This window comes from Trachypithecus francoisi, unplaced genomic scaffold, assembly GCF_009764315.1.
Source record: "Trachypithecus francoisi isolate TF-2019V2 unplaced genomic scaffold, Tfra_2.0 Lachesis_group12, whole genome shotgun sequence".
Taxonomy (NCBI): domain Eukaryota; kingdom Metazoa; phylum Chordata; class Mammalia; order Primates; family Cercopithecidae; genus Trachypithecus; species Trachypithecus francoisi.
Window position 1 is genome coordinate 97,181,197 of NW_022681457.1, and position 23,374 is coordinate 97,204,570.

General features: G+C 52.8%; 1 protein-coding gene across 8 annotated transcripts; it reads left to right on the forward strand.

The window, feature by feature from the left end:
- Positions 1 to 370: 370 nt before the first annotated feature.
- On the forward strand, positions 371 to 23,229 carry FGR (FGR proto-oncogene, Src family tyrosine kinase). 8 transcript variants are annotated; one of them, XM_033227563.1, is made up of 14 exons: positions 371 to 510; positions 8,612 to 8,704; positions 10,473 to 10,535; positions 11,703 to 11,941; positions 12,489 to 12,591; positions 13,893 to 13,991; positions 18,229 to 18,332; positions 18,520 to 18,669; positions 19,673 to 19,828; positions 19,904 to 20,083; positions 20,596 to 20,672; positions 20,938 to 21,091; positions 22,167 to 22,298; positions 22,395 to 23,222. In XM_033227563.1, the coding sequence occupies exons 4-14, from the start codon at positions 11,716 to 11,718 to the stop codon at positions 22,601 to 22,603; spliced, it is 1,590 nt and encodes a 529-aa protein (XP_033083454.1). In that variant the 5' UTR covers positions 371 to 510; positions 8,612 to 8,704; positions 10,473 to 10,535; positions 11,703 to 11,715; the 3' UTR covers positions 22,604 to 23,222. The 8 variants fall into 8 exon arrangements, 7 of the variants coding, with proteins under 7 accessions (XP_033083454.1, XP_033083453.1, XP_033083460.1 ...); XR_004441007.1 differs by lacking the exons at positions 8,612 to 8,704; positions 22,395 to 23,222 and adding an exon at positions 21,184 to 21,466 and having other exon boundaries at positions 373 to 510; positions 22,167 to 22,301; XM_033227562.1 differs by lacking the exon at positions 8,612 to 8,704 and having other exon boundaries at positions 373 to 510.
- The last annotated feature ends 145 nt before the right edge of the window (positions 23,230 to 23,374 follow it).

The window sequence follows — 23,374 nt, forward strand, 5'->3', positions numbered from 1 at the left end:
TGGCTCTGGTGACAGCAGTCTGAAGTCAACTGGCTGTGAGAACTCGAGTAAGGCCAGTCCCGATCTGGTCCTCAGTGATGGAGAAAAGCCCCTCTTAACCTCCAACTCAATGATCCTAAAAGAACAGATGCTTCAGGGGTGCGAAAACTGCACTTTTTGGAGGGGGCCTTTGGGAAGGCCGTGCTGGGGACTCAGGTCTGGAGGTGACAGAGCCGACCTCCCCTAACCCGGGGAGGAGGAAGGTGAGGGCGGGTGGGCCTGGGATCTGAGGGCGCCTCCTCGCTGCGGGCAGCTGGCTTGGGGCTGGGGCGTGACTGTCTCCCCGCCACCACCACCACCGCCCACCCGCCGCGACTGCAATAAGAGAAGTCCAAGGCGGCTTCCTCCTCCCTGCCCAGGAGGGGCGGCGGTCAGAGGCGGGCAGCACCCCAGTTCTCCCCGCACGCCGGCACTCGCGGCTGCTGGAGCCCCGGCTGGCTCGCTCCGGGGCCAGGCAGAATTTGGCTCCAGGTAAGAGACCGCGTAGGGTGGGGGCTGGACAGGTCAGGCAGTGTCCTCCCCCTCGGGGCTCTGGGGAGAGGACTGGGGGTGGAGGGGAAGAGAAGCCTGAACATGGGGGTGGGGGGACACCTGAGCAAGGTGACAGCCAAAGGGACCCCAGCCCGAAAAGGCCTAAGGAGTAAAACCGGCGACCTGGAGAGCAAGGCTGATAAACCTGGGGGAGAGGGCGGAGGGGAGCACGGGGGAAGCCGACCAAAGGGACCCCAAAAAGGCCTAGTGGGTAAAATGGAGGGGACTTATGCGAGTTTAGGAAGGGGGCTAAGACAGACGGGGGAGAAGGACTAAGGGGAACCCCAGGAGGGTCTGGGGGAGAAACTGGAGGGATCATGGGAGTGGGACTTCGGGGAGAAGCCGACGGGTCTGCTGGGTCCGGGAGAAGGGAAATGGGTGGGGGTGCTGGAGGGAACAGGTGAGGGAGCTGGCGGGAAGAGGGTCGAGGAGAACGGTCTCTGGAGGATGGAGAACCTGAGGTGCAATTGCGGGTCCAGGAAGTTCCCCTTTTCCGAGCCGGCCGAAGTCGGGGTGAAGCCCACAGCCCACAGGGTAACGTAGGCTGCCGCGACCCTCCCGGCTCGCCCTTGCGGTGGGTTCTGGGCTGCAGGGGGACTCCTTCCCGGCGCGCAAGGCGTGGGTCCCCGCTTCCTGGGGAAGTCCCCGCCCTCAGCAGGGACTGGCCTCTCCGGGCGCCCCCTCCGCGCCCGCGGCGGTCTCGGCCCGCGCTCCCCGCGGGATCCGGGTATTGCCGCCTCCCCGACGGAAATCCTGCCTTTGACCGCGAGTGCCCGCAGGGGCTACCTCCATGGCAACGCGAGGGCGGGCCGCACTGGGCCGCCGCGGGGCTCCTGGCGCGGGCAGCCCCCTTTGCTCTCCACCTTCGTCCCGTTTTTGAATCCTCGGTCTGGTGGGTGGGGGGGTGGGCTTCCCGACTTAGGAGGGCGCGATGCCGCTGTGTTCAGAGATCCTGAGTTGGAGTATCTGCTGTTTGAGAGACCTGGGTTATTAGCAAGACTGGGCCCTTAATTGCTGTGTGACTGTAGGCAAGTTACGGGGCTTCTCTGGGCCTCCTTTTCCTCATCTGAACTATGAGGAGAAATGATCCTTGTGTCCACCCTTCCCCCACGAGGATCAGGTGTAGAGAGCAGTTTTTGCTGAGTGTCCTGAAGGGTTAAGGGCTATCCCTGACTCAGCGAGCCTCCCCTTCAGCTTCTCAAAAGCATGCAGAGGAGACCAGCCTGGGCAGCACCGGGAGACCCCCATCCTGTCTCTACAAAAAAATATAGTTAGCCGGAAGGCCAGAAGTGGTGGCACCTGCCTATAGTCCTAGCTACTCCAGAGGCTGAGGCTGGAGGATCGCTGAAACCCACAAGTTCAAGGCTGCAGTGAGAGCTCCTGGGTGAGAGAGCGAGATTTTGTCTGTAAAAAACAACAAAAAGCATGGATGGGGACCAGACAGCCCAGCTCTCACTGACAGGGCCTCCAGGGACCAGCGCTCAGTTGGCATCTAAATAAACAGCCTATGGCTCTGATGAGGGCCCACACTGGGGAGGTCAGCAGAGTTGAAATCTGTCTGGCACCCTCTCTGGTGCCGCACCCAGTTGGCCACACCTCGGGTGTGTACTCTCAAGGACCCTGATGTCCTCGGCATCCTTCCGACTATGGTGGTGATGGGAGAGCAGGACCCTGTTCCCACTTCACAGATGGGAAGATGGAGGTTTGGGATTTGGCAACCTGCAGGGCCAACAGTAGGGACCAGAAGTCCAGGACATCTCCTCTCTGATGTAGCCTGAGCTGAGGCCTGAATCCTTACCTCATCCAGACCAAGTTTCATGTCCCCACCGGGGAGGAGGGTGTGGGATTCTGGGGCTTCATGACTACTTCCTGTTCCAGTGAGTAGGTGCTCTCATGCCCTCCTCCAGTGAGGGTGTGAGTGTTTGTATGTTTTGGGCTCTGAGTGAATGAGCATGAACCCTTGAGCATACAAGTGGATGTTTGGGTGTTCTCTGCAGCCATCTGGGGCTGATGTGGCAAAGGAAGTGGCCAGACCTCAGGAGGCTGAGTAGGGAACCCCAGAGCTGGAGAAGCAGGGGCAGGGCTTTTCCCACGGGGAGCAGACTGGGCTGATCTAAGGTGGGAAAAGGCAGGATGTCCCCCTCATCGCCCCCCTCCCCTGAGGAACCGGGGAGGGGGCTTCCTGTCTGGCCACACTGAAATCTAGACTCTCATCCCTCAGCTGCCCCTGGACACCCCCATGGCTCCCATCTCCCGAAAATCCTGAGTCCCAGGACAGATGGCACCTAAAGAGCTGTGTTTTAGAGGCTAGTGGGTGGTTTTCAGCAACAGGTGGAAAACCACTTTTACCCACAAGAAGTGGAAAAAACTGCTGATGGCTTCGGGACCACATGGAGGGTAAAGGCTACCCCCAAACACCCCCTGCACACACCTGGCCTCACCATGGTGGTGGTGGAGTCACACAGGGTTGGGTGGGCATGTCTTCTTCAGGAGGCAGTTTTGAGGCCTCAAGAAAGGATCGTGTGAGATGAAAGGGGGTTAATGAAGGCCGAGCACAGTGGCTCACGCTTGTAATCCCAACACTTTAGGAGGCCGAGGTGGGTGGATCACCTGAGGTCAGAAGTTCAAGAACAGCCTGGCTATCATGACAAAACCCCGTCTCTACTAAAAATACAAAATTTTAGCTGTGCATGGTGGCGCATGCCTGTAATCCCAGCTACTCAGGAGGCTGAGGCAGGAGAATTGCTTGAACCTGGGAGGTGGAGGTTGCAGTGAGCCGAGATCGAACCATTGCACTCCAACCTTGGCAACAGAATGAGACACTGTCTGAAAAAAAAAAAAAAAGAAGAAGAGAAAGAAAGAAAGACAGAAAGGAAAGAAAGAGAGAGAGAAAGAAAGAAAGAAAGAAAGAAAGAAAGAAGGAAAGAAAGAAAGAGAAAGAAAGAAAGAAAGAAAAGAAAGAAAGAAAGAAAGAAAGAAAGAAGAAAGAAAGAAAGAAAGAAAGTTAATGAGCTGTGGGGGCCTCAGCGAGAGAGATGGGGATTCAGCAAAGGCACTGGGGTTCAGCGGGGTGAAGGGTCTCTGTGAGAGGACTGGGGATGAGGGATGGAAGCCCGGTCTGGGAGACAGGGCCTAGTGAGAGATGCGGCACAGCGGGATGGGAGTCACCTGCTCCCTGCCCCTCCAACCCTGGTCTGCCCCCATCAGCCCAGAGCCCGGGGGAGAAGCCGGAACTCTTGCAGGATGGTGGTTTCCTGCCCCTGCCCTAAGTCCCAGTTCCCTTTTGGTGAAATTTCCCAGGCAGCTGGGCCAGCTCAGCCCTCTCACCTCACCCTGGGAACTTCTGTTTCTTCTCAGCCCTGCCCAGTCCTGTACCCTCTGGTCCCATACCATCATTGCCATGGAGGACCTTCCTCAAGGGAAAGGAGGGAAGTGAAAGTTCACTGGGCACTTACTGTATGTCTGATGCTTTTGGGGATGAGACCCCATTTGATGCCGAGAAGCAACCCCAGGAAGTAGACATTTGTATTCTCATTTTATAGGCAAAGATGCTGCCGCTCAGGGAGATAAACTGACTTGCCCAATGCCTTAAGTCAGTTGTCAGGCAGGCTAGAATGTGAGCCTAAATCTGCCTCTAGATCCCACAGATACTTGGTGAGGGTTGCGGGGGCAGGACATCCTGTGTCTACATCAAAGAACTGGCATAGCTTTGGGAAGTATGGGCCTTGAAAAAGAATGGGTGAACCTGGGGTTCCTATGTCCAGCAGTAGGGATGGGTGGGAGGCAGGGTCCCTCCCTGCTGGGTGACCAGCTGCCATATGACAGGGGTGGTGTGTTCGACCGGAAGTATGACATTCACTAGTTAGGAACAGGATCATCTCCTGCTCAGGCTTTGGAGAACACAGCCATGGGGGAGGGAATGGAACTCTGGACTTGAATTAATAGTCCTGACTTTGAATCCCCTGTCTGACTGTGTGATCTTGGGAAAGTAACTTCTCCCTATGCAAAAGAAAGGGTGGAGTTGTAAATGGTCCCTGGGGGCCATTCTGGTTTTGGTTATTGGTCACACTTGGCCACTGCACATCGGGCAAGAGCCACATGTCATGAAGCCCTCACAACAACTGCTCAGAAGGTGCAGATGCAACAACTAAGGCTCAGAGGCTTATGTCAAAGATCCAAGATCATAGAGCTACTGAAGAATGGAGCTGGGGAGGGCCACAGGGCAGATGTTGAAGTGGGGAGCACTATGGTCCAGGGTTGGACCTCAGTTTGATACTCGTAACCTGATTTTGACCCTGATGGGGATCTTGGAGCCAACTCCTGTAAACCAGATGCTCAAGAGACATATTTCTAAACAGAACTAAGTGCCCAGAATGGTGCTGTGACTACTTTCTGAGCTGCCCCCTTTCTGGCGTTAGCAGGCAGCCAAGTTCAGTGCTGAGAAAAGAGAGACCTGGCTTCTTCAGATTCAGTGACTTCCTGAGAAAATCTGGGCAGATATGGCTCTCTCTCTCTCTCTCCCACACCCCTCCCTCCTTCCACCTGTGCCCTGCCTGCTGGATCAAGGATTCAGAGCATGAGGCACAGGGCTCAGAACACTAGGTGCACCTTAAAAGACACACGTTATTGCAGGGGTGTCCAATCTTTTGGCTTCCCTGGGCCACACTGGAAGAAGAAAAATTGTCTTGAACCACGCATAAAATACACTAACACTAGTGATAGCTGACAGACTTTAAAAAATTGCAAAAAAGGCCGGGTGCAGTGGCTCATGTCTGTAATCCCAGCACTTCGGGAGGCCAAGGCAGGCAGGTCATGAGGTCAGGAGATTGAGACCATCCTGGCTAACATGGTGAAACCCGTCTCTACTAAAATTAGCCGGGCATGTTGGCAGCACACCTGTAGTCCCAGCTACTCAGGAGGCTGAGGCAGGAGAATCACTTGAACCCAGGAGGCAGAGGTTGCAGCGAGCCAAGATCATGCCACTGCACTTCAGCCTGGGCAACAGAGTGAGACCCTGTCTCAAAAAAAAAAAAAAAAAAAATCTCAAAATGTTTTAAGAAAGTTTATTAATATGTGTTGGGCCACATTCAAAGCTGTCCTGGGTCACATCTGGCCCATGTACTGTGGGTTGGACAAGCTTGCATTATTGCTTCTACTAGGATTGCAGAATGGACCAGTGGTTACAGTGGTTTTTGGCAACAAATTGATCAGTATTGCATTTTAGCATCCTTTAGTCACAATGTAATCTTGGGCAAGTTACTTAACATCTCTGTGCCTCAGTTTCTTCATCTGTAAAATAAGGGCAGTCATAAACCCACCTCATAGGTTCACCAGATAAGACCATGACTGGGAATTGCTTGGCAAGATGCTAGTCACTGTGTAACTGTTTAATAAATTAGCACATTTTTACTGCCACCCAGATTTCTAGGAAGTCAAATTTCTCCCCAAAGAATTGGTGGCACATAGAGATCAGAGTAAGGGGAGGATGACGAGTCCTAGGGCTATTTTTATGCAGATGCCTGAGCAGAGTGAACCCAATCTGCTCTCCCTCCGAGGTCTTTTCCCCTCCTTGTCTCTTTAGCTCTCTCTCTCCTTCTCTTCATCTCTGCCTCTCTCTTGTTTCTGTCTCTTTCGGTCTCTCGGTTACTCTTTCTCCTTAATTCTCGTTTATGCCTCTGTCTCTTTGTCTCTGTTTCTTTCTGGCAGTGTGTGCTGGAGCCAGCTAGTTGCTGGCTCAGGGGAGTTCATTCTGTGCGTCTCTTCCACTCCAGCTTTCAGGAACTCACTTTGGTAGCTTTAAATCAGCCATGGTGGGAATATTTACACCATGGAAATCAGAAAATGTGACAGATCAGGGCTTTTGGGTTTTTTTGAGAGTCAGTTTGCCAGCATACCACGCTGTGTTTCTCTGTCTCTGGCTCTTCCTTCTGTCTCTCTTTCTGTCTCTCTAGCTGTCTCTGGCTCTTTCTCTTTATCTCCCTGTATCTCTCAAACTCTGCCTCTCTTTCTCTCTCTCTCTCTCTGCCTCTTCTTTTTCTATCTTTCCCCATCTCTTTCTTTCCTCTGACAAAACAGCATGAACATGGCTACATGCAGTGTGGCCCCTCACTGCCTTGGGCCATGCAGATGCCATACCTTGTGCCCTACATCCCCTGACCCCTCAGCATACTGGTCCCCAGAGAGCCAGGCCTGGCCAGGGCTTTGGTCTGTATCAAGTCTGGAAGTGGTAAGACTCAAGAGCTGCCTACCTCTGCCTGCTGACGACACTGTCAGCCCTGCCAGGGCTCTTCCTGAGCCCACAGAGCTTTCTTCTCAGATGCTGATAGTCTCTCCCTTGCAGCCATTCTGGGCATGTAGAATTCAGGGATCCCCTTGGTCTGATGTAGATATGTTGTGGCAATATATACGTGGGTATGATTGGAAGTGGCAACATTGTATCTGTGTGTGAACATGAGAGATTGTATAAGTCTATGTTCTATAGAGGAGAGCTCTGTGTGGGTCTGTGTCACCGGAGAGAGCTGTGTATATCTGTGTGTGTGTCTGTGTGTGTGTGAGTGTGTGTGTCCCTATGTGGGGGGCAGGGGGACAGTGTGGGGGCATCTGCATTTGTGCATGCCAGCAGGAATGGCTGCATCTCTCTGTATCTGTGATGGGCAATGGAGAGAAGTACTTGAAAGCTCAGATTCTGGAGCCAGACACCAGGATGCATCATATCTGTGGCCTTCTTTTTTGAGACAGAGTTTCACTATGTTGCCCAGGCTGGAGTGCAGTGGCATGATCATAGCTCACTGCAGCCTCTACCTCCTGGTCTTAAGCGGTCCTTCTGCCTCAGCCTCTCGAGGCACGTGCCACCATGCCAAGCTAATTTTTGGAGTTTTTTTTTTTCTTTTTTCTTTTCGAGACGGAGCTTCACTGTCACTCAGGATGGAGTGCAGTGACAGGCATAAGCCACCGTGCGTGGCCAATTTTTGCATTTTTTATAGAGCTGGAATTTGCCATATTGCCCAGGCTGGTCTCGAATTCTTGTGCCCAAGCAGTCCTCTTGCCTTGGCCTTCCAAAGTTCTGGGATTATAGATATGAGCCACTGTGACTAGCCAACCCTGGGCAGGTTTCCAAACCTCTCTGTGCCTCAGTTGCCTCATCAATAATAATAATACTTAGGCCAGGTGCAGTGGCTCACACCTGTAATCCCAACACTTTGGGGGGCCAAGGCGGGTGGATCACTTGAGGTCAGGAGTTCAAGATCAGCCTGGCCAACATGGTGAAAACCCTGTCTCTACTAAAAATACAGAAATTAGCCTGGCATGGTGGTGCCAGTTACTCAGGAGGCTGAGGCAGGAGGATGGCTTGAACCCAGGAGGCAGAGGTTGCAGTGAGCCAAAATCATGCCATTACACTCAGCCTGGGTGACAAGAGCAAAATTCCCTCTCAAAATAAATAAATTAATAATAATAATAATACTTAAATCATAGGGTTGTGTGGATAAAATGAGATAATATAGGTAAAGTGCTTAATGCAGTGGCCAGCACATAGTAAGTGCTATAAATTCTATATTTGCTATTCTTGTATAGAGGATGTGTGTGTGTGTGCACACATGCGTGTGCATGAGCATCTATGTGCAGACGGATGAGGGCTGGAGGTGTGTGTATATGGGGTGTGTGTACACTTAAAGATGTTTGTGCTAAGAATCTGCGCAGAGTAGCCTGGAGACTGTGCATGAGGCAGCTGAGGTAACGTGCCATCTGAGAAGGGGTCTGAAGGGCTGTGTGGATCTGGGTATCAGCACGGTGCACCATTTGAGGTGTGTGTGTGTCTTCCTGTGAGAAGTCTTTATTCTCACCCTAGGTTTTTCTGTTTTCTTTTTAAAATAGAGACAGGATCTTACTCTCTCTCCCAGGCTAGAGTGCAGCAATACAATCCCAGCTCCTGCAGCCTCAAACTCCTAGGCTTAAGCAATCCTCCCACCTCAGCCTCCCGAGTAGCGGGGACTGTAGGTGGGTGCCATCAGGACTGGCTAATTAAAAAATTTTTGTTTTGTAGAGACAGGGTGTCCCTATGTTGCTCAGGCTGGTCTCAAGCTCCTGGGCTCAAGCAATCATCCTGCCTTGGCCTCCCAAAGTCCTGGGATAGCAGGTATGAGCCACTGTGCCCCCCGGCCTCACCCTTGTTTTTGTACCAGCCCCATTTGTCTTGTCACCAGTCCCTGAAATCCCTCCCCCGGGCCCTGGATGGCTTCCAATCCTCCACCTCTATTTTCTGCCCTGGCTCTAACTAGCCCTGTAGCATCCTGGGGCCTTTTAGACACAGTGGTTTCATCCCAGGGAGGAGTCCCAGGGCAAAGGTCTCAGGCAGGGCCCAGTGAACAGGGGCTATTTTAGGGCAGGCTTCTCACCACAGCCCATCCCACAGTTCACCACACGGGTGTGAGGTTCCCACCCCCACCCAACACACACATGAGAGCACACTTACAGCAAAGGGTGAGAGGGGCAGGTGGGGCTAGGGTGGATACCAAAGCACTGATGTGACGGAACCATTGGCCAGGCAACTGGACCTGGTGGATCCAGGAAGACTTCCTGGAAGAGGTGAGTGGTGCTAGGAAGGAAGGCCAGGACCCAGAGAGAAGAGGAAGAGAATATCTGTAAGGGTAACTGGACTGGGGATCGAGAGGAGAAGCTGGGGGGTCCTTGCTTCTAGGACCTTGGGGGCCCTCTGGGGCAAATCAGGGTTCACTGGATCCGCCCCACCCTCAACTCTCCATTGTTCTCACATCTTAGGAAACCAAGCTGTCTCACCAGTCAGTTCCTCTCTGAGTGTTGCAATGGCAGAGTTTCTGGCAGGGTGTGGGGGACCCTTGCTCAATGACCTCCTGCCCTGTTGCTCAGAGGATACAGCTGCCAGAAAAGAGTTGGCTCATTGTGGGCCTTCCCAAGGGACTCTGGTGGCCCCAACTTCTGACGTGGTCCTTTCCCTGCTATGGGGATAGGGGGAGAGCTCCGGAGGCAGGTATCCACTGTCACTCAGCCACCACATGGAACCCTAGAGTGGCTGGGAGCACAGCAGGGTTCAGAGGAAGGACTGTTTTTTGTTTGTTTGTTTGTTTGTTTGTTGTTTTTTGAGATAAAGTCTTGCTCTGTCACCCAGGCTGGAGTGCAATGGTGCGATCTCGGCTCACTGCAACCTCTGCCTCCTGGGTTCAAGTGATTCTGCTGCCTCAGCCTCCCGAGAAGCTGGGACTACAGGCGCCCACCATCACGTCTGGCTAATTTTTGCATTTTTAGTAGAGATGGGGTTTCACCATATTGACCAGGCTGGTCTCGAACTCCTGACCTTGTGATCCACCCGCCTCGGCCTCCCAAAGTGCTGGGATTACTGGCATGAGCCACTGCACCCGGCCAGAAGAACTGGTTTTTAGGAGAAGGTGACTGGGGACTATGAGGGACCTGAGCATGGCTTGATAGAAATCCTGTTAGAGAGATGATTATAATGTACAAAATCATGCGTGTCCGAGTGTGTTCGTCAGTTAACCTGGCAGGCACCACATGTATATGTGCATGTGTATGTGTGTGTGTTATTGTGAGCTTGGGCTTGTTAGAGCCTCTGTTGGCGTGTGATGGTGTTGGCACGTACACTCATGCAAATGCATGCTGTGAGTGTTGTTGCGTGACTGTGCTGGTGTGTCCCGTGAGTATGAGTGTGAAAGAGAGCTGGTGTGGGTGGTGTGCCCTGTGTGACAGTGGTTGTGTAAGTGTGCCAGGGGTGATAGGAAGGAAAGTGAAGGCAGAAGTCATGCTGGGGCAGAGCCCAGGCCTTCTGGCTTTCTGAAGAGGGCAGGAGCTGGGCAGCTGCTGACAGAAACATTGGCAGAGCCTTCATCTTCCTTGTCCTTCTGTCTCACCCTCAGGTCTCTGACCCCTCCCAAGGATCATGCCGCAGCCCCACTGACCCAGGAGTAGGGGCCTAAGGGGTAAGTGGGGTGGACTGAGGGCTTTCAGGGTCACAAAACAGGGTGGGGGTGGCCTTCCTGAACCCCACAACTCCTCACAGCCCCGTCCTTCTATAAGGACCCTGTTGCTAGGTAACAGATGGGGGAGCCAGAATGAGGCAGCTTGAGAGGCTGGAGACTGGACCCATGACAGGAAATAGCCTTGATCCCCCTCTGCAGTGACTCTCCAGGTGCAGACACACAGCCTCACACACACTCACACACAAACATACCCAGATATATAGACATCCACGCAGAGATACACACATCCAGAGACAGGCACACTGCTCCCACACAGAGCTACGTGCACATTCATAGACACACAGACACAGAGACACCCACTCACACAGACAGGCACACATATACTCACACAGAAGCACATACACACAAACAGTCTTACAGACATATACACATGCAGCCAAACACAGACGTAGAGACTTTTACACACTGTCATATACACACAAACCTGCATACACAGACACACAGACATCCATAAAGAGCTGCACACACATGCATACCCACACAGGCAAACTCACCCGTACTTAGAGACACACAAAGACACACATGTACAAGCACACTGAAAGAGTCAAAGAAACACAACATATCAAAGCAATAGGACCCAACCTGAGCAATATAGCAAGACCTTGTCTCTACTAAAAATCAAACAAATTAGCCAGGGATGGTGGCACGCACCTGTAGTCCCAGTTCTTGGGAGGCTGAGAACAGAGGATCACTTAAGCCCAGGAGATCAAGGCTGCCGCAAGCTATAATTGTGCCACTGCACTCCAGCCTGGGCAATAGAGTGAGATCTTGTCTCAAAACAAAATAAAACAAAACAAAAAACAAAGCAATAGGAGGCAAAAATATACAAATAAGCATAGCAATATCCCAATGTAGAAAGCCAGCCCCAGAGACATAGACATGAGCCAATGGGAAGAGAAGCACTGAGCGGGGACATACTGCGAGGCAGACTGAACAGTACAGTAGGTGGCCCGGCTCCACTTTTTTCCCTTAGAGGGAGGACCCCAATCTAGGCCCAAGAGGGAAAGCCATGTGCCTGTATGAGCGTATGAGCATGTGCGTACACGTGTGTACACAGAATGGTGCACCTGGCAGGGCCCCTTGAGTGAGGCATGCCCCATTCTGTAGCAGGGAACCTGGAATGGGCTGTGTGTTCTGCAAGAAATTGGAGCCGGCGGCCACGGCCAAAGAGGATGCTGGCCTGGAAGGGGACTTCAGGAGCTATGGGACAGCAGACCACTATGGGCCTGACCCCACTAAGGCCCAGCCTGCATCATCATTTGTCCACATCCCCAACTACAGCAACTTCTCCCCTCAGGCCATCAACCCTGGCTTCCTTGATAGTGGCACCATCAGGGGTGTGTCAGGTGAGTCCAGGGGGCCAGAGTCAGGTGCTGCCTGGATCCTGGGAGAAACTGAGGGAAGAAGAGGAGATGCAGACTTGCCCTTAGGAGCCTCCAGTAGGATGTGGCAGACACAACCCCGCTTTCAAGGTCACACAGGCTGAGGGAGTCTGTACAGCCCTACCGTCAGAAACCACAGTCTGCAGGGGAGGGTCAGGAAGCTCTACTCCCAGGCTGAGAGGGGCATGACCCTGTGACAGATGCAAGTGACAAAGAGAAACTTCTTGCCCTTTTAGGAGCCACTTCCCAGATGGGAAGTCTTCTTGGTGGGGAAGAGGAGGAGTGGGCAACAAGGGGATCCTCCATGGTGGGAGGAATGGGCTTGAAGTTGTGTGTCCTAAGCTGTGGAGACCAAATCTGAAATTCCTTGGACTCCAAAGGCCTTTGGGAACCGGGGCACTAGAGGAGTGGGGAGGTGCAGCGCCTGGCTGGGGAACAGGAATTTGGGGGTGCAGCCCCCTTGGTGCTTCTGCCCCATGCCCTACCCTGCTGAGTAGCCCTGACTCTGCAGGGATTGGAGTGACCTTGTTCATTGCCCTGTATGACTATGAGGCTCGAACTGAGGATGACCTCACCTTCACCAAGGGCGAGAAGTTCCACATCCTGAACAATACGTAAGTGACCAGGCCACCTAGTCAGAACATTGCCTGGGCTGGGAGCAGGACCCAGACAGGAATCCCACCTGGTCCCTAGCCTCAGAATGCTCCAGCCTAGTTGCGAACACATATACATAAAAATAAAAACCCTGGGTGACTGCAACTGTGTGCTGGGGTGGGTGTTGGGCCACTGTACCCGGCCTGGAGGAGGTGATTTTTAAGCTGAGGCTATAAAAATGAAATAGACGGCCAGGTGCGGTGGCTCATGCCTGTAATCCCAGCACTTTGGGAGGCCAAGGCGGTGGAACACCTGAGGTCAGGAGTTCAAGACCAGCCTGGCCAGCATGGTGAAACCCTGTCTCTACTAAAAACACAAAAATTAGCCAGGCATGGTGGTGTGCACCTGTAATCCCGGCTACGTGGGAGGCTGAGGCAGGAGAATTGCTTGAACCCGGGAGGTGGAGGTTGCAGTGAGCCGAGATCGCGCCACTGCACTCCAGCCTGGGCAACAGAGCAAGACTCCATCTCAAAAAAATAAATAAATAGTTAAAAAATAAAAAATAAAAATGAATCGACAGTGAAGGAAGAGGGAGGAAAAGAGGAAGAGAGTGACAGAGAATGAGAATAAATGATAACTTCTGAAAACCACAAAGTAGTTCACCTTAGGTGGTTCATAAAATAAAATATGGGATGCAGAATGGGAGAGAACAGAGGCTAGAGAGGTAGGCAGAGGCAGATTCTGTCAGGCTTTTTTTTTTTTTTTTTTTTTTGAGTTGGAGTCTCACTCTCTCTCCCAGGCTGGAGTGCAGTGGTGCAATCTCGACTCACTGTAACCCCCGCCTCCTGGGTTCAAGTGATCCTGGGACTACAGGCAGGAGCCATCACGCCTGGCTAATTTTTTGTATTTTTAGTAAAGATGGGGTTTCATCATGTTGGCCAGGCTGGTCTCGAACTCCTGACCTCAGGAGATCCGCCTGCCTCGGCCTCCCAAAGTGCTGGAATTACAGGCATGAGCCACCACACCTGGCCTCTGCCAGGCTTTTTAAGCCACATTGAGAAGTCTAGATTTTATCCAGAAGGAAATCTGTAGCCATTTTCTGTGGGGAAGTGACCTAGTCAGCTGTCCACTGTATTCCCAATCCCCAGCCCAGCCCAGCTGAGGAGGCTGGGGCAGAGCAGACAAAAGCGCTGGTGGTGGGGGGTGTCCAAGATGAGGGGTTGGCAGGATTCATCTCTGTAGACCTGTGTGGCTCTGCTTGGCCCCAGGGTGCCTTGGGGGCTGGGGGTGCTGCTGACCATGCCCTGTTCTGTGCCTACAGTGAAGGTGACTGGTGGGAGGCTCGGTCTCTCAGCTCCGGACAAACTGGCTACATTCCCAGCAACTATGTGGCCCCTGTTGACTCCATCCAGGCTGAAGAGTAAGTGGGGATTGCGGCAAGGCCAGCCCTATGGACAGGACCCTGGAGTCCAGACTCCAAGGCCACCTCTTGGACAAGTCATTGCTCCAGTCTGAGCCTGTCTCCTTATCTAATCATTTTGTAAGGTCATTGTCAGAATAAAAGAAGATTGTACTGATAATAATAATAGTAGATAATACTTATAGAGCATGTACTATGTTCGGGGCACTATTGAAAGTACTGTCTGTGTATTAATAGGGTTAGAAACTACTCTTACCCTATTTTACAAATGAGGAAGTTGAGGCACAGAGAAAGTAAATATCCTGTGCGAGTTCACATGGCTAGTGAGTGGTGGAGCTGATGTATGAACCCAGATAGTTGGGCTGCATTTGCTCAGCATTATACATATTGCCTCCCAGTAAAAACAACAGTGTATGAGCTTTAAAAAATTGTAAAGTGCTGAACAAGTGCAAGGGAGCATTACTAGGAATTAATTCTATTAAGGAGGCAAGAATTTTTCTTTTCTTTTCTTTTTTTTTAAGACAGGGTCTTACTCTGTCGCCCAGGCTAGAGTATAGTGTAGTGCCACAATCACAGCTCACTGCAGCTTTGACCTCCCTGGCTCAGATGATTCTTTCACCACGCCCAGCTAATTTTTGTATTTTTAGTAGAGATAGTGTTTCACAATATTGCCCAGGCTGGTCTTGAACTCCTGAGCTCAAGTGATCCACCCATCTTGGCCTCCCAAAGTTCAGGGATTACAGGCATGAGCCACCGAGGCCTGGCCCAAGAGGCAGAAATTTATCATTCATTGAATGCCTTTATATACTTGAGCAAGTATACTACAGCAAGTTTTTACCACCTTGGTTCATTTAACTCTCACAGTAACACTGTTGATATTATTAGTTTTTTAAGAGACAAGGGCGTGCTCTGTTGCCCAGGCTGGGGTACAGTGACATGATTTTAGCTCACTTCAGCCTCAAACTCCTGAGCTCAAATGATCCTCCCACCTCAGCCTCCTGAGTAGCTGATACTACTGGTGTGTGCCACCATGCCTGGCTAATTTTTACATATTTTTTTTTATAGAAGCAGAATCTTGCTATGTTGCTCAGGCTGATCTCAAACTTCTGAGCTCAAGCAATCCTCTCACCTTGGCCTCCCAAAGTGCTGGGATTTCAGGCATGCGTCACTATGCCTGGCCTTGATATTATTATTTTAGACAGAGTCTTGCTCTGTTGCCCAGGCTGGAGGGCAGTGGCACAATCTTGGCTCACTGCAACTTCCACCTCCTGAGTTCAAGCAATTCTCCTGCCTCAGCCTTCCAAGAACCTGGGACTACAGGTGCACGCCACCACACCTGGCTAATTTTTGTAATTTTAGTAGAGACAGGGTTTCACCATGTTGGCCAGGCTGGTCTCAAACTCCTGACCTCAAGTGATCTTCCTGCCTCAGACTCCCGAAGTGCTGCGATTACAGGTGTGAGCCACCATGTCCAGCCCCTTGATATTATTATTGTCCCCATTTTACAGATGAGGAAACTGAGGCTCATAAAGCTTTTAAAAAGCTATCCTCACAAATGTCATACATATATGAGAAAAGAAGGGATTGATGAGACTGCAAAGTGATAATCCAGGACTCTGTGACTGATTTGGGTTATGGGGAGTGGGAGGAATCAAGGGTGACTCAAAATCTCCTTAAGGAGCCGGGTGGATGATGGCACCATTTGCTAAGGCAGGGAACACAGGAGCAGGTATAGGTTCATGAGTTCTAGGGGGTACTTGTTGGATTGTGGTTTGTGGAGAGGAACATCCAGATGGAGGAGGCTGCCAGCAATTCGATTAGGTTGTGCTTTGTATGGCAGGCAACCAGCCTATGCTAATCCATGCCCCTGAATCAGCCCAGAGGAAGGGGCACCTTTTCCTAATTGGCACTAAGACTCCTCAGTTTGTTTGCTATGATCCTTGCAGAGGGCACAGTGGGCTAGGGCAGAAATGTGGAACCCATGAGAGTAAAGATGATCATTAAAGCTATATAGGAGGGGACCAGGGGCAGTGACGCATGCATGCAATCCCATCACTTTGGGAGGCTGAGGTGGGTGGATCACCTGAGGTTAGGAGTTCAAGACCAGCCTGGCCAACGTGGTGAAATCTTATTTCTACTAAAAATACAAAAATTAGCTGGGTGTAGTGGCAGGCACCTGTAGTCCCAGCTACTCAGAAGGCTGAGGCAAGAGAATCACTTGAACCTGGGAGGTGGAGGTTGCAGTGAGCCGAGATGGAGCCACTGCACTCCATCCTGGGTAACACAGCGAGACTCAGTCTCAAAAAAATTTAACTAATTAAAAAATATTTTAAAAGCTATATAGAGGGTTAAGGAAGAGAGCGGAGAGTGAAAAAGATTGGCCCTAGGACCCCACTTTGGGGAAAGCTGCCCTCGAAGGAGAAGGAGCCACTGGAGAAGTGAGGAAATTCAGACCAGCCCAAGTCAGAACAATCAAGAGAGCACAGAAGCTTCAGGAAACTAGAGAGGGCGTGTCAGAGGCTACCACTGGATTTGGCAGTGGGGGTGACCTTGGTGAGAGATTTCTCTGTGTGAGGGTGGGAGGCGGAGGCCAGACAGCAGAACCTGGGAGGCAGTGGGAGGTGAGGAAGTGGAGACCCAAGTGCGAAGCACTTTTTCAAGTGAAGGGAAGGCGAGAAGATACAGCAGAATGTTGATGGCAAGATGGAACTTAGAATAGTTTCCTTTGGGGAAGGGAGAAATGTGGGCATGTTTGGAGGTTGTTGGAATGGAGAGGCTGCATGCAGGTGGAGGCTGCTGGCAGGAAGTGGGTATGACTGAGCAGGAGTGGGTGGGCATCGCTGAGCAGGAGTGGGTGGGCGAGGTTCAGAGGTCAAGTGCAGTGAGGCCCAAGTCTGGGGAGGTGGTAGGAGGCATGAAGGAGAGGAGGGACAATGATGCAGAGGACAGGAGGTTTGTGGGGAGCTTCATGCTTGTGTCCACATCTTGGAGCCAGTGTCACCAAGCGCTAAGAGGTGCTCAGTGCAGTGCTGTGGTTACGGGTAGTGTGGTTAGGAGCACAGGCCCTAAAGCAGACAGCCTGGGTTCCTGTTCTAGCAACTGCAGCCCTGACTGTCTAATGGGGGTTAACAATGGTAGCTATCTCACAACGTTGTTAGGAGAATTAAGTAAATACATACATGTATTAAGGCAGACCCTAGCATGAAATACGTGCTGTTATTATTATACTGATTATTAAGGAAGTAGCTAATGTCATGCGTGTGGGAGGGGGGAGGGCTTTGAAAAAACTTGACAACGTGTCCTGTCTATACAGTCCTTCAACACTTCCTCCGTCCCCCTCCCACCTGCCCTCTTGGACACACCACTTGCCAGTGCCTTCTCCTGTTTCCTGAACTGTGCCTAGTACCCAGGGGCGGACTGACTTTCCCAGGGTCCACTAAGACTTCCACCACCCTGGTTTGAAAACAGGAGGCTCCTTTAATTCAACCCAAGATGGCCACAGGCCAGTTTCATGATCATCTGAGTCTTCTATGGCACCTGTGGTCACGTCAGCTCCCCCATTGTACCTGCACAGTTGGTTTAAGGCTACAGTTCAGTCCCGGAAAGAATCCCCAAGGGAGAGGAGTGATTGAGGCCTGAGGTTGAAGTTTAGACTTAGGACAACATCCAAGTCTAAGAGAGTGCAAGAAGAGCAGGAGCTGGGGCAGGAGCAGCCAGAGAGAAGAGAAGCAGGAGACCATATTGCTCTGGAGACCAAAGGAGGAAAGGATTTGGAGGTGGGGGTGGGGGAAGGATCTGAGTGATCTGATTACTGGAGTGGTAAAAAAAGAACTAGGGTGAGCAGCAGAGGATTTTAGGTAGATCTCATTAGCCAGCCTGTGGACAGGTCACTTTCCCTCTCTGAGCCTCAACTTCCTCATCTGTAAAATGAGTGCACAGAGGGGCTAGAGTGAGATGAACTGAGGGTCCGTGGCACCCTGATGACTGGGCTTGAAGAAATTTTAATTCAAGAGAAACCTAACGAGAAGAGATGCTAACCTTTGCTGGGCACCTACTGTGTGCCAGGCATTTTACACTCCCCTTCTCTGTGATCCTCCCAGCCAGGCTGTGAAGCAGGTGTACCAGCCGCATTGTACACATGGGGAAAATGGAGTCTTGACTTGTGAAGTGACTGCGCAGGAGGCTGAGGTGAGGTTTGAGCAGAGCACACCTGACTCTTGCCTGCCTTTCCCAACAGGTGGTACTTTGGAAAGATTGGGAGAAAGGATGCAGAGAGGCAGCTGCTCTCGCCGGGCAACCCCCAGGGGGCCTTTCTCATTCGGGAAAGCGAGACCACCAAAGGTAGGGGTGGTGCCATGCGCCAAGGTGACTGGGAGGCCCAACCACTGGGGTAGGGCTAGGAGCGGTAGGGTGCTTGGGTCAAGGCCAAGACTGGGACCAGGTCCTAAGGATGCTGCTGTCGGGCCTCTCCCAGCTCCCAGAGTAGGGGAGAGGAGAACAGCAGATCCAAAGTGATCCTTCTCCACAGGTGCCTACTCCCTGTCCATCCGGGACTGGGATCAGACCAGAGGCGATCATGTGAAGCATTACAAGATTCGCAAGCTGGACACGGGTGGCTACTACATCACCACGCGGGTTCAGTTCAACTCGGTGCAGGAGCTGGTGCAGCACTACATGGGTGAGGGCAGGGGCCTCAGATCCCTGAACCAACCCACTGAAGCATGGTCCAGATGGGGAGACTGAGGCCCAGAGAAGGGAAGGGTCTACCAAGCAGTATTGGCCAGACCAAAACCAGAACCCAAGGAGTGGTCTCCTAGGCCAGGAGCTTTTGTGAGCTTCTGGAGGAAAGCAGTCCATCACCAAGCAGCACCTCCTAATAACTGAGCAAGGCATTGGTCAGTTTCTTGCCTCAAGGCCTCAATTTGTGGAAACTTGATGGAGTGTTTGTGCCACCTGAATGCCCCACCAAGGCACCAGGACTGCCCTGTGGGCAGACAGGGAGCCATCATCACAGGGCCCTGAGCAGGGGGTGACAGAGGCTGGTCTCACTTTTGTGAGAAACTCTGGCTGCTGGTGGAGCTTGGATGCCAGGGGACAGGGCAGAATGAGGGGTCCATCAGAAGGCAGGGGCCATTGTCCAGGTGAGAGGTGGTGGAGACTAAATTGGTGGCAGTGGAGTAAAGACGAAGCAGATGATTCTGAAGCTGGGTAGGAGGCAGAATAGGCCTGACTTGGTGGAGAATTGGCTGTGGGGGTGAAGGCAAGGCAGGAGTCAATGCCCACGTTTCTGCCTTGATTGGTTATGCCAAGGATGAGGTCCATGGAAGACCATGGGCCTCATGTCCACACCTTTGCCTGGAATCCCCAACCCCATTTCCACCTGTGAGAATCCCACCTTATCCTTCAAGGCCCAGCTGGAGGCTACCTCCTATGGGAAGGCCCCCAGGCCTTACAAAAGGCTTACAGGGATCATTTCTCCCTCTGGGTGCCACTCCCTTCCTTGAGCACCAACATGTTCCCCTATTCAGTGGGTCGAGTTGCCTTTCTTCCTGGCCTGTGACCTCATTTGGGGCGTAGTTCCTTATAACTGATCTTAGGGTCTGGCACCAGGCTGGGATAGGATAAGGAGTGGAAAGGGGTGTCCTGGCCCTCCTGTGACTACCCCATGACCCCTCCCCTAGAGGTGAATGACGGGCTGTGCAACCTGCTCACCGCGCCCTGCACCATCATGAAGCCGCAGACGCTGGGCCTGGCTAAGGACGCCTGGGAGATCAGCCGCAGCTCCATCACGCTGGAGCGCCGGCTGGGCACCGGCTGCTTTGGGGATGTGTGGCTGGGTACGGAGCTCCCGGGGGCGGGGGCGAGGGCCTGGGATCGGGGGAGAGGGTCCTGACAAGACAGCCTCCGAGCAGGCACGTGGAACGGCAGCACTAAGGTGGCGGTGAAGACGCTGAAGCCAGGCACCATGTCCCCGAAGGCCTTCCTGGAGGAGGCGCAGGTCATGAAGCTGCTGCGGCATGACAAGCTGGTGCAGCTGTACGCCGTCGTGTCGGAGGAGCCCATCTACATCGTGACCGAGTTCATGTGTCACGGTCAGGAGGCGGAGCCTGGTCGGGCGGGATTTGGGGTGAAGTTAAGAGGGGAGTTTTCAGGCGTGGGACCTGGGACGCGATCTGTGAGGGACGAGGGACAATGGGTAGAGTCCCACTAAGGGACCAGGTGTGTAAAAACGACTGGAGCGCTGGGGTGGGAGCCAGGCCGAGTGAGACCACTACGGATCTGGGGCTGGGGGCGGCGCCTCTGGTGTTGGGGGTGTGGGGCTTGGGCTAACGAAGGCAGAATCGGGAATGAGGGAGGGTCTGGGGCGGAGTCTGAGTGGGTCGTGTCCGGGGCACCAAGGAACAGAAGAAACGAGATGTGGGCAGAGTCCGTGTCTGGCAGCAGGGCCAGGGCGAGACAAGTGAGGGGTTGAGGTACCCGCGGGGTGCTAAGTGAGGGGCGGGTCCAGGTGGGCGGGGATGGAGGGGCGGGGCCAAGCGAGAGGAGGAGGGGCTGGGGCCGGGGCTAGGGGTTTGCCGCTGACGTTCTGGCTTCCTCTTCCCAGGCAGCTTGCTGGATTTCCTCAAGAACCCGGAGGGCCAGGATTTGAGGCTGCCCCAGTTGGTGGACATGGCAGCCCAGGTAACTGGGCCAGCAGCCTTTACCTCCCGGACCTCCTACCTATTAACTGTTCACAAATTCTCTGTCCCTTCAAACGCCTGGGAGAGCGGCCCCGCCCACTGCATCAGCTGTGCCTCCAGCTGTGCCTGAGAGGTACTGCCTCTCTTTCTGGGCCTCAGTCTCCCCCTCTGGAAAGTGGGTTTTTCAAATGGTCCCTCACCCCTCACACAGGCCACGGTGCTGTGAGTCCACATGAGCTCCATCTCTCCACACTTTGGCCCCCCAGGTAGCTGAGGGCATGGCCTACATGGAACGCATGAACTACATTCACCGCGACCTGAGGGCAGCCAACATCCTGGTCGGGGAGCGGCTGGTGTGCAAGATCGCAGACTTCGGCTTGGCCCGTCTCATCAAGGACGATGAGTACAACCCCTGCCAAGGTGCCCTGCCTCACCCCACCTTCCAAGAGCTCCCCATGCAACAAGGGACTTCCATGGGGCCCCACACACTCAGGAACCCTTCTTCACCCCAGGTCACCCGAGTCACCCCCATCCTGATGTAGTATGAGAGGCAATTCTGGGCTCAAATCCCAGGTCGGCCACTTACCAGCCATGTGGCCTTGGGCAAGTCACCTGACCTCTGGAAGCTGCCTTTTCTCTTCTGTAAAGTGAAAATATTCAGATAACAGCAAATCAGCAGATGTTTACCAGGCACCTGCTATGTGACAGGCACAGCTATAATTCTTAAATGAAAGACAATGACGTGCAACAGTGGGACTTCTCTAGCCAGAATGCCTGAGTATGGATCCTAGCCAGGTATTAACTCTGTGATCTGGGCAAGTTACCTAACTAATCAGTGCTTCCTTTCCCTCATCTGTAAAATGAGTCTCTATCTCATGGAGGTTTTGTGAGGGTTAAATGAGTTAATGCATGCATATCACTTAAAACAGTGTCTGGCACACAGGAAAGGCTAGCCAAGTATTGGCTGTTATTAGGATGAGAATTATTGCAATGTTTGGAACGTGCCCATCACTATACTCGACACATAGTAGGTGTTGACTAGATACCATGTCCTTTCTACTACGCCCAGAGACCCTTATGCTCAGGATCCCCAAGATCCTCATCCCTAAAGTCCCCATTCTCTCTCTCTCTTTTTTTTTTTTTTTGAGACGGAGTCTCACTGTCACCCAGGCTGGAGTGCAGCAGTGCGATCTCAGGTTATCGCAACCTCCACCTCCTGGGTTTAGGCAGTTCTCCTGCTGCAGCCTCCCTAGTAGCTGGGATTACAGGCACCTGCCACCACGCCCGGCTAATTTTTGTATTTTTAGTAGAGACGGGGATTCACCCTGTTGGCCAGGCTGGTCTCAAACTCCTGACCTCAAGTGATCCGCCTGCCTTGGCCTCCCAAAGTGCTGGGATTACAGATGTGAGCCACTGCGCCCAGACCCCATTCTCTTAATCCAGCTGTTTCCAGGGACCCCCTCACTAACTTTCCCTGCTCCCCCATCCTCTCCAGGGTCCAAGTTCCCCATCAGGTGGACAGCCCCAGAAGCTGCCCTCTTTGGCAGATTCACCATCAAGTCAGATGTGTGGTCCTTCGGGATCCTGCTCACGGAACTCATCACCAAGGGCCGAATCCCCTACCCAGGTTTGCCTTGCCAGGGGTAGGGCTGGGGTAGGGGATGGTCACAGGGAAAGGCTTCCTCCTGGCTGTCCCTTTGACTGACAGAGCCCCATCCTTCAGGCATGAGTAAACGGGAAGTGTTGGAACAGGTGGAGCAGGGCTACCACATGCCATGCCCTCCAGGCTGCCCAGCGTCCCTGTATGAGGCCATGGAACAGACCTGGCGTCTGGACCCGGAGGAGAGGCCCACCTTCGAGTACCTGCAGTCCTTCCTGGAGGACTACTTCACCTCCACCGAACCACAGTACCAGCCCGGGGATCAGACATAGCCTGTCCGGGCATCAACCACCTCTCTGGCAGTGACCACCAGTCCTTGCCAATCCCCAGAGCTCTTTTTCCAAAGTCCCTAGGCTGGCTTAGAAGCCCATAGAGTCCTAGCATCTCCGAGGAGGCGGCCTGCTCTGACACCACCTAGGGCAACTCACTCACTTTACAGATGGGGCAAAAGGAGGCCCAGAGCTGATCCCTCATCCGCTTTGGCCCCAAGCACTATTTCTTCCTTTCCCACTTAGATCCCTACATGCCTCTGGCCTTTCTCACTCCACCCGCACCCAAAGTGCTCAGACCTTGTCTAGTTATTTATAAAACTGTATGTACCTTCCTCACTTCTCTCCTATCACTGCTTTCCTACTCTCCTTTTATCCCACTCCAGTCCAGGTGCCAAGAATTTCCCTTCTACCCTCAATTCTCTTGTGTCTGTAAGTTACAAAGTCAGGAAAAGTCTTGGTTGGACCCCTTTCCTACTGGGTGGATGCAGTGCTCCAGGACTGGGGTCTGGGCCCAGATTTGAGGGAGAAGGTTGTGGAGTGCTTCCCACCTCTCTGAATAGTGTGTATGCGCTGGTTTATTGATTCTGTAAATAAGTAAAATGACAATATGAATCCTCAAGCCATGAAATACTCTTGAACTTTCCTTTGGGAGGGAGGGTGGTCAATGGGAGGTGAACGGACAGATTTGGCCACAGGCAGCAGCAGGGGAAGCTGAGAGAGGGCCCTAATGCCTACCAAGCATGGGGCATCCAAGGTGTGGAATTTTAGAAC